General features: G+C 50.3%; 1 protein-coding gene across 5 annotated transcripts in view; it reads left to right on the plus strand.

The window, feature by feature from the left end:
• Positions 1–13,296, plus strand: part of ASTN1 (astrotactin 1) — a 304,165-nt gene that overhangs the window by 144,916 nt on the left and 145,953 nt on the right. For 3 of the 5 annotated variants that reach the window (XM_040446694.1, XM_040446692.1, XM_040446697.1), the window contains exons 3-7: positions 342–735; positions 2,223–2,369; positions 3,387–3,494; positions 8,049–8,198; positions 9,223–9,414. In XM_040446694.1, coding sequence (XP_040302628.1) covers positions 342–735; positions 2,223–2,369; positions 3,387–3,494; positions 8,049–8,198; positions 9,223–9,414 — 991 coding nt within the window. The remainder of the gene's footprint in view (positions 1–341; positions 736–2,222; positions 2,370–3,386; positions 3,495–8,048; positions 8,199–9,222; positions 9,415–13,296) is intronic. The other 2 variants (XM_040446693.1, XM_040446695.1) reach the window with 1 other exon arrangement.

Below are 13,296 nucleotides of genomic sequence, written 5' to 3' on the forward strand. Positions count from 1 at the left end.
CACACACACACACACACACACACACACACACACACACATATCGAAAGACTTCTCTTTCAAATTGTTTGCTAAGCCAGAAGCAACTGTGGATCACTTAAATGAAGCACCGGTCATCGCAATCCCATTTTTCTCCATTTTCCTTAAGCACCCATCACGGCAGACTGTCCCTGTGCCCCTGAGCGAGGCTCAACTCTAAGTGCCTCCTGCATCTGAATGAATAAAGGAGTGAGTGAGTGAGTGAGTGAGTGAGTGAGTGATGGACGGTGGTAGGGGGAGGGCCGGTGCCTCTCCGCGGGACAAGCTCGCCCATCTTCCCACGTCTGTCTGCTGTCTCTTCCCAGGGTGGCATGATCGCTCTCCTGCTGTCCATCTTGTGCCTGGTGATGATCCTGTACACTCGTCGACGCTGGTGTAAACGCCGCCGGGTGCCCCAGCCCCAGAAGAGTGCCAGCGCTGAGGCAGCCAACGAGATTCACTACATTCCCTCCGTGCTGATCGGCGGGCACGGGCGGGAGAGCCTGCGCAACGCCCGCGTGCAGGGCCACAACTCCAGCGGCACCCTGAGCATCCGGGAGACACCCATCCTGGACGGTTATGAGTATGACATCACGGACTTGCGCCACCACCTGCAGAGGGAGTGCATGAACGGAGGGGAGGACTTTGCCAGCCAGGTCACCCGCACCCTGGACTCCCTGCAGGGCTGCAACGAGAAGGCGGGGATGGACCTCACACCAGGTGGGCCAGTGGGTCCTCGTCCCGGGGAGCTCGCGAGTGAGCCGGGAACAGCAGTTTTCTAATCTTGGTGGCTGGTTGTCGTCCATAATGGCAGACGTGTGCCCCTTTCCCCGGGGTGGGGGGGGGCGGCGGGGCAAGAAGAGCCAGCTTTTCTGTGAGACGATGGGAGCTGTTTTCTAATGTGGGGAATCAGAAGAACAAGTATAAACTGAATCCCCCTCCACTTCCGCTCGGCATTGGGAGCACAGCTACCTTTACATCCAACAGAAGGGTGGGTCTAGATAGAGCCCTTTTCATATCTGATAGAGCAGCCCGCAGGGGAGGAAGAAGCTAGGGAAGAAAGATCAACGTGTGTGTGTGACAGTTTTGTATGTGGCACGTTTGCTTCGGCAATTTATTTTTCCACGGAGGTGGAAGGGACAGGGGTCTCTGTACTTTTCTGTGACTCTTGAGACTTTGCCTGGGGTGGGGGTGGTGAGATGTGTTGTCTTGCCCATGGCTCTGTGGTCTTTACAAGGGTCTTCAGATAAGATGCAGTCAAGCTGTCCGACCTTAGGTGCCTTGGGTTTCTACGAGACGCTGGGTGGAAAGGACTTGGGCCTGATCAGGCTGAACCAAATCGGGGTCAGCAAGGTGCAGGGAGGAGACGACTGCACTTTTCCTTTACGGTAGCTCTCCCGTCTCCCTCTAAAACTTCCATAAGTAAGCCACGCCTCAGAGATAAGACCCCAAGACCGTGATCCCTCAAAAATTGGCTCAGTTATCTTTAAAGAAGACGTTTTTGGTCCTGAAAATTGCTTAAGATACATGGACTTTCAGGGGGGCTTGAAGAGAGGGAAATCACATCATAAAAGTTTCCATTCTGCTTGGTATCTAGAAGAGATCCTCCTGTATGAATAGCCACTTCTAAATAAGATTTAAAGTCAGGGAACTCCTTGAGGATAGGAGACATGTCGTCAATGTCTCACGTCCCCCATAGCACCTGGCATGGTGCTGAGCCCCAGGCAGCCACGTGTGACTCAGGGGTTACAAACCCCAGTGCATTCAGGAAGCGGCAGTTAGCCCCAACATGTGCAGTAGTTAGGTGTCAGACCATAGGGAAAGGTGTAGCCTGGGGTGGAGGAGCGAGGGGGTGTGTTCCGCCTGATTGCCCTCAAATTCGGCTTCTTTTAAAACTCTGTGTCGACCAAAAGAAAGGAATCCGCAGCCTGTATCTAGCCAGAGGGCCACAGGTGGTGACCGTAATCGATAGCAGAATCAGTTGACTTGGATTTTCAGTTGTAATCATTCTTTTTCTCCCCTCTCTCAGTTTTGTCGGCCTCCACAAGTCAGAGAGGAGTGTTTCAGTCTCTGACAATCTCTCCCTTTAAAGGTTCCTTATCTCAATTCTGTGAAGCTCCGTTTACTTGGTTCATGCAGATTTCGTGGCTCTCGCTTCCTTCTGGCCTTTTCTCTGAAAGATTTTGCCTTGACTCTCCCTCACGCAGGAAGCGACAATGCCAAGCTGTCGCTGATGAATAAGTACAAAGATAACATCATCGCCACCAGCCCCGTGGATTCCAATCACCAGCAGGCCACCCTGCTCTCGCACACCTCCAGTATCCAGAGAAAGCGGATCAACAACAAGGCAAGAGGTATCAGTGTCTCATGTTAGGGCTTGGAGGTGGATTATGCGTAGAGGCAGAACCATTAATATCCTGGAGCCCCCACGCTCAGGCACGGCTGGGTCGGGGGGGGGGGGTGTGTGTTTTTGGCCCAGTCTTTCTGGAGGCCTGTTAAGTGTTACTTACCCAAAAAATATATCAACCCTTTGACCAAGTGATTTCATAAACAAGAATTTATCCTCAGGAAATAATTGGACAAGTGCGCAAAGATGTGTGTAAAAGGCTGTTCATCACCACATTGTTTAAAAGAGCGAAAAATTGGAAATAGCTTAAGTGTCCATCAGTAGGGAATCCGTTAACTACCTGCACATCTGTCTGCTGTCCAGCGGCTTGCCATGCAGCCATTTAAGATGATAATATAGATCCATATTTGTTAATATGGAAAGTTGCCCGCCCATTTATTAAATGGAAAAAAAAACCCGAGGCTATAAAATTGAAGGTACAGCAAAATGCCATTTTTAAGGGGACATTAAGAAACCTTTATCTGTTTCTGTATCAGAACAAGAGAGCATACACGTCGAATGTTAACAGTTTCTCTCTGATTGCCAGGGTTTAGAGGACACTGGTTTGTTCCCTTTACACAGTTCTGTGTATTTTATTACTTCCTCTTTTTCACGTGGAATGTATATTAACCCTAGAAAAAAAAAGCAAAACCAGAATGTCTTCGCTTTTGAGGAGGGCAGTTTCCCTTCCTTCCTTTCCCAGCCTCCATCCACGAAGGTCCTCTCTGGCAGTGCGGCTCTCTGTCCCTCCTTGCGGGGAGCACGGGCAGGGCGGAGAAGGTGCTAGTGGGTGCCGTCGCGAAAAGGTCCACTTCTCCAATAAATCGGTATATCAGGAAGCTCCAGTGTCCGTGGCTACCCCTCCCAGACTGTCAGTCACCCCGCTCTTGTTGCTATCGATTTTTCGCTCGAGCTTGCCCAGTGATTGGGTGTCATGAAGGAAAAACTGAAGATGTCGACTTTGCTGTGCTGCTTTTCATTACAGCTGGTTCCGCCTTCCTGAACCCTGAAGGAGACTCTGGCACAGAGACTGAAAACGACCCCCAGCTGACTTTCTACACCGACCCCTCCAGGAGCCGGAGGCGCAGCAGAGGTGGGAAGGATGGAGGGGCACAGCGGGTGACGGGGCACTGGGGAGAGGAGGCAGGTTGCTGCAGAGGTTCTGGGTCGGGTTGGGGGCCGTGTGGACCAAGGCCAGTTTCTGCAGGAAGCGTTCTTGGATCACGACCGGTGTTTCCTCCTAAGGAAGAAAGAAGAGCCTAGAGTGGAAAATTGCGGAGAATCATCTCTCCCAGATAATGGCACTCTCAAACAAGTTTTGAAGTTGTTTGAAAGGCTATTTCTTGGTCAGAAGACTCTCAATTCCTTCTGGAAGCCTCAGGAGTCCTCTTTTGGTGTTTAGACACAGGAAATAAAGTTGATAAAGTGCATTATATGTGAAGAAGCGGACAGTGCCTGTACTCGTGCTTACCCAGCCACACCGGCCTGGGGACTGGGCGAGGCGGCGGCTGTGGGATGGCGTGCTTGAGGAATGATCTGTGGCCTGACATACATGTGTTGTGGGATTTGACCTTTTATCCTCTATCTGGAAGAACCGCAGGACCCCCAAGCCTCCCAAGTCGCCTCCTCTCTCCCGACAGGGCCCCGGTTATTTCCTTCACTCCCCTCACCACTGACAGAGTTGTTATTTCGCACAGCCGGTATCTGTTCCAGGCCACCCGATGTTCAAGTATGGCTGTTATAGATACTTCGTAGATATCGCCACCGCCTATATGCCCTTGCTGGTACCGCTGTTGTCACCGAGGGAGGTCTGGGTTCCACAGGCTTCACCATTGACTTGTTGTGGGATGTTGGATAAGGACAACAACTTCTCTGAGCCTCCCGTTTCCCCACATGTTAAGCGTGTTTAACAATGCATCATGCACCGGGCTACTGTCGGGATTAAATTGTATTAAAATGTGCCCTTTTTGGTGACCGCCAGAGCGCTATGCAGTCCCATTGTTGTGGCTTCTAGACCTCTCCAACGGTGTAGCTTCAGGCTTGTACAGCACCCCATCTTAAAGAATCTTGGACAGGGGCCCCTTGGGATACAGTGGAAGATATTTGAGTGGCGTCCCTCCTGTTATGCTCCATAGTATTTCCCCCGACCAGTGATCGACCAATGCCCCCCAAAAGACATTCTCATTTGGCTCTCTCCTACCTCCACTTGAGTTTCCTCCATGCTGAGGGCCTTCTCCCCAGGGATTGGAAGCAGCCCTTTTAATTCCTCATTTCCAGTTTCTGTAAGCTTCGCTAATATCGGGACAAAAATCCTTCCCACCATTTTTCACAAGAGATGAGTGGGGCTCTGGGCCTAACGTCTGATGCCCCAGTATCCCTGAGGGTGAGAATGTGGATCCCTTGATCCTCTTTACATATTTATACACAGCAGATAGTCAACCTAGGCCCATCCAACCCAGAGCAGGGTGTGTTCTTCTTTAAGAAAATCCTGTTTTAGGAAAATCCGTAGTAATGAATTCGAATGAGTTTCTTTGCAGCATAAAACTGTTCCTTTAAAATACCGAGCTCTCCGAGTACATCAACTGTTTATTGCTATTAACTAGACTGTAAGCTTCTTAGGGATGGGCATGTCTAATTTATTTTTCCAAAGTGCCTTGTGAAGGATTTTGCCTATAATAGATGCTTGTAAGTGTTTGTTGAATTGAACAGAATACATCAATCAGGCCAGCAAGAAATTTTATGACGCACCTGCCATAGGTCAGGCTTTGTGATAGGAGGTAGAAACGTGAAAACATGGCACAGTGATAAGGCTTAATTTAGTATTGTAAATAAGGTAAAGTGAGTTCTCAGAAGACAGAACAGGTCATTCTACCTGGCAGCAATAGGAGGCAAAGAAGGAGAAAATAAGGAGACCTGGGTTATATACAATGTATAGAATGTCTTGAAAAAGGAGGCTCTGGGATAAGGGCGTTCTAGTAAGGAAACTAGCATATGTGAAGCCTTGAAGGCACAAAAGAACCTGGTATTTTAAAGCAAGGAGGAGTAGTTCAATGTGGCAGCTATGGTCCGGGGTGTCAGTATATGGGCACACGGGACAGTAGGGATGGGGCAGGATAACAGGCCAGCTACCAGAGGGTTATATGTGTGCCGTGAGTTTGCACTTGGTTCTGTAGGTCACAGAGAACGACTGGAAATTTTGAAGCCAGGTAGAGACGCTGGATGATGGGTTGACGACGCAGAAGGACCAGCGAGACGGGAAGAGGAGTAGCAAATTATTGAAGTCCCATGAGTAAACAGTGACAACGCTGTGTGATAAAAGCTATCACAGCAGGGTGCACCCAGGGCTAAAGGAACAGCCCGGAATGAGTGAGAATCTGCTCTTAAAGGTTTCAGGGAAGTGTTTACAAGGAGATGTTGTTTGAGCTGAGACTTGAAGAGTAGGTGTATGCCAGGCTGACAAGGTGACGAAGTGGCATTCTGCGGAGGAGGAGATGATATGTGCAAAGTCACAGAGACATAAACGATAATGGTCTAGTCAGAGAGTGGTAAAGAGTTTACTAGAATGAAGCTTATCGTGCAGGCTTGCGGTTTGCTAGGAACTAAGGCTGGAAGATCACACGCCTCGACTGGAGGACTTGAACCTAGCACTTCAGGTGGCATCACAGAAGGCTTTTAAAGAGCACGGCCCTGGTCTGCTCTGCTTCGTAAAGTGTGCCTCTGGGCCGGGGCGGAGGGTAGGCGAGGGTGGGGGAGGTTGAGGCAGGGAGACGGGGCAGATGGCTGTTGCCGCGGTCCGGGTGTGCGATGCTGGGCGTGGGTAGGGATGGAGAGAATGTAGGCAAGAGGAACTTTGGACACCAGTGGAGAAAAGATTTAATGGCACTGGAGGTGGTGGAGGGTGTGGCTTCTGGAACAGAGGATGGAGTTTTCCCACTTGAGAAGCCCGAGTCGCCGAGGGTGCCGTTCTCCAGGTGATGGAAATCGGAGGAAGAGGGAGAGTCCAGTCTCGCATTCGAGCGCCTGGGGGATATGCTGGAGGTAGATGTGCTCAGGCCCGGTGTGGGCCGGAGTGGCCCAGGGAGATTTGTGGGTGTGGGAAAACAGACCCCTCGTTGAAAGGCCGCTAACATGAATAGAATGTCTCCAGGTAGCAAGGGACCGAGGACCCAGAGTCTGCCTGCCACCCTGGAGTCTGTCATCCCAGCTACTGCCGGCTCTCGCCCGCTCAGGGAACGTGCTGCCGTAAAGGGTGGGTGCAGCCGTGGACCCAAACCTTCCCTGTGGTCCTGAGAACAGCGGTTCCAAAGACTCCCCTGGCCCCCAGAGATGGAGCAGTGCCTCGTCTGGGGGCGAGGACCTGTTCCTTAGTAGCTGCTTGACCCTGGACGTGCCCCGTCGCCTCTCCGATCATCCCTCTGTGGGGGCTGCCTCCTCACACTGTGGTCACTTTATTTTTTTTTTTAATTTTTTTTTTTTCAACGTTTATTTATTTTTGGGACAGAGAGAGACAGAGCATGAACGGGGGAGGGGCAGAGAGAGAGGGAGACACAGAATCGGAAACAGGCTCCAGGCTCTGAGCCATCAGCCCAGAGCCCAACGCGGGGCTCGAACTCCCGGACCGTGAGATCGTGACCTGGCTGAAGTCGGACGCCTAACCGACTGCGCCACCCAGGCGCCCCGACACTGTGGTCACTTTAAATGATACGAGCCACATAAAGCCTGGGCACTGGCGCCGGACATAATTACGCTTCATGAGTTTTAACTATTGCTGTGAGGTTAATCTCTTTGAGACTTATTCTCCTTACCTGTGAAGTGGGTAGTTACTGTACAGACTCACAGATTCATCCTAAGGAAGCAAATAATAAAAACAAAACAATGTATGCAACGCACTTAGCACACTGTCTGACATAATAGATGCATTTTATTTCTAGCACTAATAAATGCCAACGCAGATCAGATGATGAGAAAATTACAAAGGACACATATTTGTTGGCAACTTGCTTTCTTTCCCACATCTGTTCTGCCTCCAGGTGAAAGGTCCCTCTTGTTACTACCATTTGTCGTCTCCACAAAACCCAAAACGAAACCAACAAAAACACACCAAGAAAACCTTCCTTCCCGTTCCTGTCCACACCTGCCTGGGAAGGTGTCTTCTTCTCAGCATTATTATGTTCTCACTAGGCTGCCATTTATAACCTTACCCCAGTGACTGCAGGACTTGGGGAGACCCTTCCGGCATGACAACATCCTCTGCTCACACAGAGAGGCTTTCCTCTTTCCAGGCCCTAGAGAGGAAGAGTCACCCAAGAGGTTGGAGCTCAGCGGAGGGGGTGGAAGGGGAGAATGCCCTCCTTTCTGTCTATGACTTCTTTGTGAACCTGCCCCAGGACGAGCGCAGAGAACGTGCACATGACTGGCCATTGTTCACCCTGAGGGCCACCAGTAGGCTAGGCCCCTGTGACTCCAGCTGACGACATGGTGTTGCTCGAGGATGAAGCTCACTGGGGTCGTGAGCTGAAACATTTCCCGCCTGGGCTAGCTTTGCCCACTGCCTCCCCCGTTTGCTGGTCGGGGAGCAACAGGCCGAATTGTCCTCCCTCTGCCAAGATTCTTACCGCCACGTGTCTTGCTTGTATCTTGCTTCCAGTGGGCTCCCCCCGAAGTCCTGTGAATAAGACCACCTTGACGCTGATCAGCATCACCAGCTGTGTAATCGGTCTCGTGTGCTCGTCCCACGTCAGCTGCCCCCTCGTTGTCAAAATCACCCTGCACGTCCCCGAGCACCTGATCGCCGATGGTGAGCTCACTTCCGAGGATGTGGCTTCCTCCCCAAAGGGGAAGTTTTCGAGTTGGACAGGGAAGATAGGGAAGCCGGGGGTCACTGTGACTTGTTACTGTAAGCGAGGGAAAAATAAACGCAGATAAGTGAGGCTTAGGACAAATTTGGATTGTCCGCAGATGAGGACAGAAAGCAGGTTTAAAAAGAAACAACCATAAAACTGAACAGATAGATTACCTCCTCTTCTCTGTACCCACTCCAGTTTCTCATTTCTCTTTGTTTTAAAATAAGCCCCTGTCTTTGTAGAGAAATACAGAGCATGCTGGATACAGGTAGATCGACACTGAGATTCCCGGCTTTTGGGAAGGGAGAGGCTAAGCGGAGGAGAGGAGGTGATTACGAACCAGCCATGCTTCGGTCTGGGTATGCCCGGGTGAGAAACTCCTAATTGCAGTAACTTGCTAAAGCCTAGAACACTGAAGTGATAATTTACTTTCATCCAGGGGGACCCCAATATAATGAGGGAGTGAAACAGGTTCTGAGAGGCCCTGAATTTGTTAAGCCCAGAGCACCGAATTGACTTGTATAATGTCTGTTCTCTCTGCTGCTCTAAGGCTGAAGACAGGTGGGGACTGTCCCTGCTGTGAGAGGGCCTGCTATTTCGTGGCATGTGGAGGAGACAAGGCAGCAGGTCCCTGTTCCTTGGGCGAGCGCCAGTGCCTGTGGCTGGGTCTGATGGAGCCATGCCATGGCCAACACAGAGCCTCTGTGTCCCAGGATTCCCTCGGTCCACCCTGACCGAGACGGGACGGGGCAAGGCACCAGGGGGCGGTGTGGCAGGAGGTCCAGGTGGCGGCTGAGCCTCCATCTGCTGATCCCTTGCTCGGGGGCTCATGACAGGCCGGGGCTGGTAGGAGTAGTGATCTCGGCTTGGGGTATTCTGCAGAGCGTCCCTTACTCTGCCTTCGGTGGCGTGTGTGTGTGTGCACACGTGTGCCCATTGTATGCACACACAGGCACACCTCCTCTCTCTCTCCTGCAGGGAGCCGCTTCATCTTGCTGGAGGGGAGCCAGCTGGATGCCAGTGACTGGCTGAACCCAGCCCAAGTGGTGCTCTTCTCTCAGCAGAACTCCAGTGGGCCCTGGGCCATGGACCTCTGTGCCCGGCGGCTCCTGGACCCCTGTGAACACCAGTGCGACCCCGAAACTGGTAGGCGGGAGCACCGGGCAGCGGGTAACTGTCAGAGTTCATGCCTCTTGCAATCACTCCCCTGGAAACCCAGACCGTCTCTCCCAAGTTTTCCATTGCCTTTGGGAGTCTAGACCGTGCAAGCTGCCGGTGTAGTGTTGGGCCCCCGAGCATGTGGGCTTAAAATGTGTCATCTTCTGGCAGAAGCCTTGGAAGTATCTTTTCTGGGACCCCCACTCTGTATGGACCCATTTAAGATGACCTCCACACCCATTTGCCATCCATCCATTGGATGTCAGCTACTAGGGCCAGACTCTTTATGCATGTTTATCGCAGAAAATTTGGAAAAGTTAGGAAAGCTCATTGAAGAAAATGATAATTATCTATAATTCTGTCTTCTGGAGAAATCATTTTAAAATCGTAATGTCCCTTCCGATCTTTATCTGTGCATGATTTTCAGAGACTCATAAGCACACGAAGTCCAATAGCATTTCCCTGATTTTTTTCACTTTAACATTTTATCATGAAAATTTTCCAGAACTGTTAAATAATCGTCAATAACATAATTTTAATGGCTATTTGGTATTCCATTGTACGTCTATATCATAGCTCACTTAAATAGTTCCCTATTATTTGACATTTAGGATGCTTTAAATTTTTAATTTTTACAAATACTACCAAAATGAATATCTTTCCACATAAACGCAGGGCACATCTGAAGTTATAGTCTTCAGATGAATCTTAGGAGAGGGGTTACTGGGGCAAAGGAGAGAGACATCTTCCAGGCTGTCATGTTACCAGATGGGGTGGGGCTCCCTGAGAGGGTCCATATTCATGCACGGCTCTGAGAGCTTTGTGAGCTTCAGGAAACTGAGGAGTGTGGGCCTCTCCTTCCAGGTTGCTGTGCGCTTTTCTTGCAGAAAGGGTTCATCTCCAGTAGTCGTTATAAAGACCTGGTTCCAGTAGATTCGGTTCTACAGATAGATCCTTCCCAGAGAAATAGTATGATGCCTTAGAACAAAGGAAGGGGTGTAATGATAGTTAAGACCCCCAAGGGAAATGTGGGGAGTTAGGGGCCAACTGCTCCCACTCTCCGTACCTCACGTACAGCCCCTCACCTCCACTACACATACCACACATATATGCCTGTGTATGTGCACACACATACACATATACGTATGCATCACACATTCACACACACGTACATATGCATGCACGCGCATACACACACGTGTACACGTACATGTGCACACACACCGTACACACACACGCACATATGTATGCATGCATGTGCACACACGTACACTTACACGTGTGCGCACATAGTTACATATATACATGCACATGCACGTGCACATACAAGTACACACATACATACACAGGCACACACATATACAAACGTACACACATGCATATACATACACAGGCACACATAAATACATACATACACGTGCTCACGTACACACACACACACACACCCCACCATGGGTGTATCTTCTTCAGGTGCTGGAGTGGAGGGATATTATTAGAGGTTGAGTCCAGGAGATACAGCCTTACTTCTGTCACAACCATTGCTAGATGTCTTTGGGAGAGTAACAGGTGGTGACAATGGCTAAAGTTCACCTTCTTAGGTCTAAGAGTTTTCACCTGGGCCCATCACAGGTCTTCCAGGCCCGCGTGTGGAAGAGAAAGTACAGCATTTTAAACATCTGATGTCTAAGACTGTGCCTACTAACTGCTCCTCCCACGCTGTCAGGCAAACACCAAATCAAACAGATGGGCTGTGCACCCTGCCCGAAAGCCAGTGTGCTCGGGAGAACGGAAAAGCGGCTCATGTCCAAGACGGGGCCTCTCTGTGCAGCAGGTCTCTGGTCCCCACCACTGACTTGGATTGGGAGATCCTGGGACAAGCTGAGCTGTTAAATTCACTTCTGAGAGAACCATGATCCCCAGAGGGCCTTGGAAGGCGCCACCGAGGTGTTATTTATTTATTTTTTCATGAATATAATTTATTGTCAAATTGGCTCACATACAACACCCAGTGCTCATCCCAAGTGCCCTCCTCAACACCCGTCACCCATTTTCCCTTCTCCCCCACCTTCCCATCCACCCTCAGTTTGTTCTCTGTATTTAAGAGTCTCTTACGGTTTGCCTCCCTCCCTGTCTGTTTGTATCTATTTTTTCCCCTCCCTTCCCCCATGGTCTTCTGTTAAGTTTCTCGAGATCCACATATGAGTGAAAACATGATGTCTGTTCTTCTCTACTGAGGCTTTAAAGAGCAGAAAGCACTTTTAATTACACGTGGGGAGAAGGGATTGGTGTTTTATGCATGGAGGGGTCTTAGAGAGAAACGACCTTCTTACTTTAGATCGATGTGTGAATTCCCTGAGAAGGTGCATAACTCACTCCAAGCCCCCACGGCTTCCTAAGGCATAAGTCTGTGTTCCATCCATCATGAAGTCAGAGCAGAGGTGGGATTATCAAGGGTTGCTTGATTTCCCCAGACATGTCAGATCCAGCATATCTGTCACTGAAAACTATGCAAACAACCATCATTATACTGAGCATGCTCCCCAAGCCAGGAACCGGGTGCCTGCTTGTCCACAGCGAAGTTCCTATCACCTCCCTCTTCAGTCTTCCTAGACGTCTCATTGCTAATCCTTGCTGAAAATGACTTTGGAAAGCCCTCCTCTGCCAGTGGCTTCCCCGTATCTGTGACAATTAATGAATATCCAACTGGAAAGCCATGCGGGAGACTGCAGAGAGGAACCCAAACCCCACAGCAGAGCTAAGGTGCATCATCTTCATTTGGGGTAGCAGCTGAGAAGTGCTGCTTCGGAGACTTTTGTTTTCATTAATGCTGGAATTGGAAACCCTCCCCTTCCTGCCCTGCTTCTTCCCGCACGTGGGACGATGTGGTCATCCCACACGCTCATCAGTAAGAAACTTTATCGCCTCCCACACTCCGTCCTAGAGCCTTTCTCCAAAGAGCTGAGTGTGGGAATTGGCTGCAAGTCAAGCCGACGTTATTTTTGCAATCCTCCAGCTAACTCACTTGGAAATGTCACCGTGTTGGGACGTGTGCTTTCCCAGCCATGCCGAGGGGTCTGCCCATATGGAGATGTGGAACAGTGCAAGTGCACGTGTGTACTTGTTCACACACGCACACGCACGAACACACAAACGCGCACGCTCAGTCACTGCAAAGGAGCATCCTCTGGGGCCTGGGGCTCTCCTTAGGCAACCTTCCAGAACGTCCCAAAGTTAAGCGTGCGTTTACGCATCACCTGCACAGTGGTCCAGAATAGCAGCTGTGGTAGGCAGAATATCCCCCAAGGATGTTGTCCCCCTCTTCCCCAGGACCTGTGAGTGAGTTACGTTACGTGGCAAAGATGAATCCGGGTGGCTAAACAACAGGCTTTAGAATGAGAATATTCTGGGTCAACCAGGTGGGCCTAGTAAAATCACTAGGGTCCTTAAAAAGTGGAAGAGGGAGACAGAAAAGGAGGCCAGGATGATACGACACGAGAAGGACCCCACCAGCCACTGCTGGCTTTGTAGCTGGAGGAAAGGGGCACGAGGCAAGGAATGTGGTCAACCTCCAGAAGGTGGAAAAGGCAAGGAAACAGCTTTCTCCTCTCCAGGCTCCAAAAAAGAATGTGGGCCTGCAGACACCTTGTTTGTAGCCCCCCCGAGACTTATGTCAGGCTTCTGATCTACAGAACTGTAAGATAATAAAACAGTGTTGTTTAAGCCGTGAAGGTTGTGGTCATTTTTATGGCACCTGTAGAAACAGAAGGAGGGAAAGGGCAGAGAAAGAACGAGCATCGTTAATGTTACCCTTTGTAGCTCCCAGCCCAGTTCATAGAGGTGGCTACACGGATCTTCTAAACGTGCATCAGGGGTCTCCAGAAGAATGAGCTGGAG

Source organism: Herpailurus yagouaroundi, unplaced genomic scaffold, assembly GCF_014898765.1.
Source record: "Herpailurus yagouaroundi ecotype Mexico unplaced genomic scaffold, PumYag 195, whole genome shotgun sequence".
NCBI classification, from domain to species: Eukaryota; Metazoa; Chordata; class Mammalia; order Carnivora; family Felidae; genus Herpailurus; species Herpailurus yagouaroundi.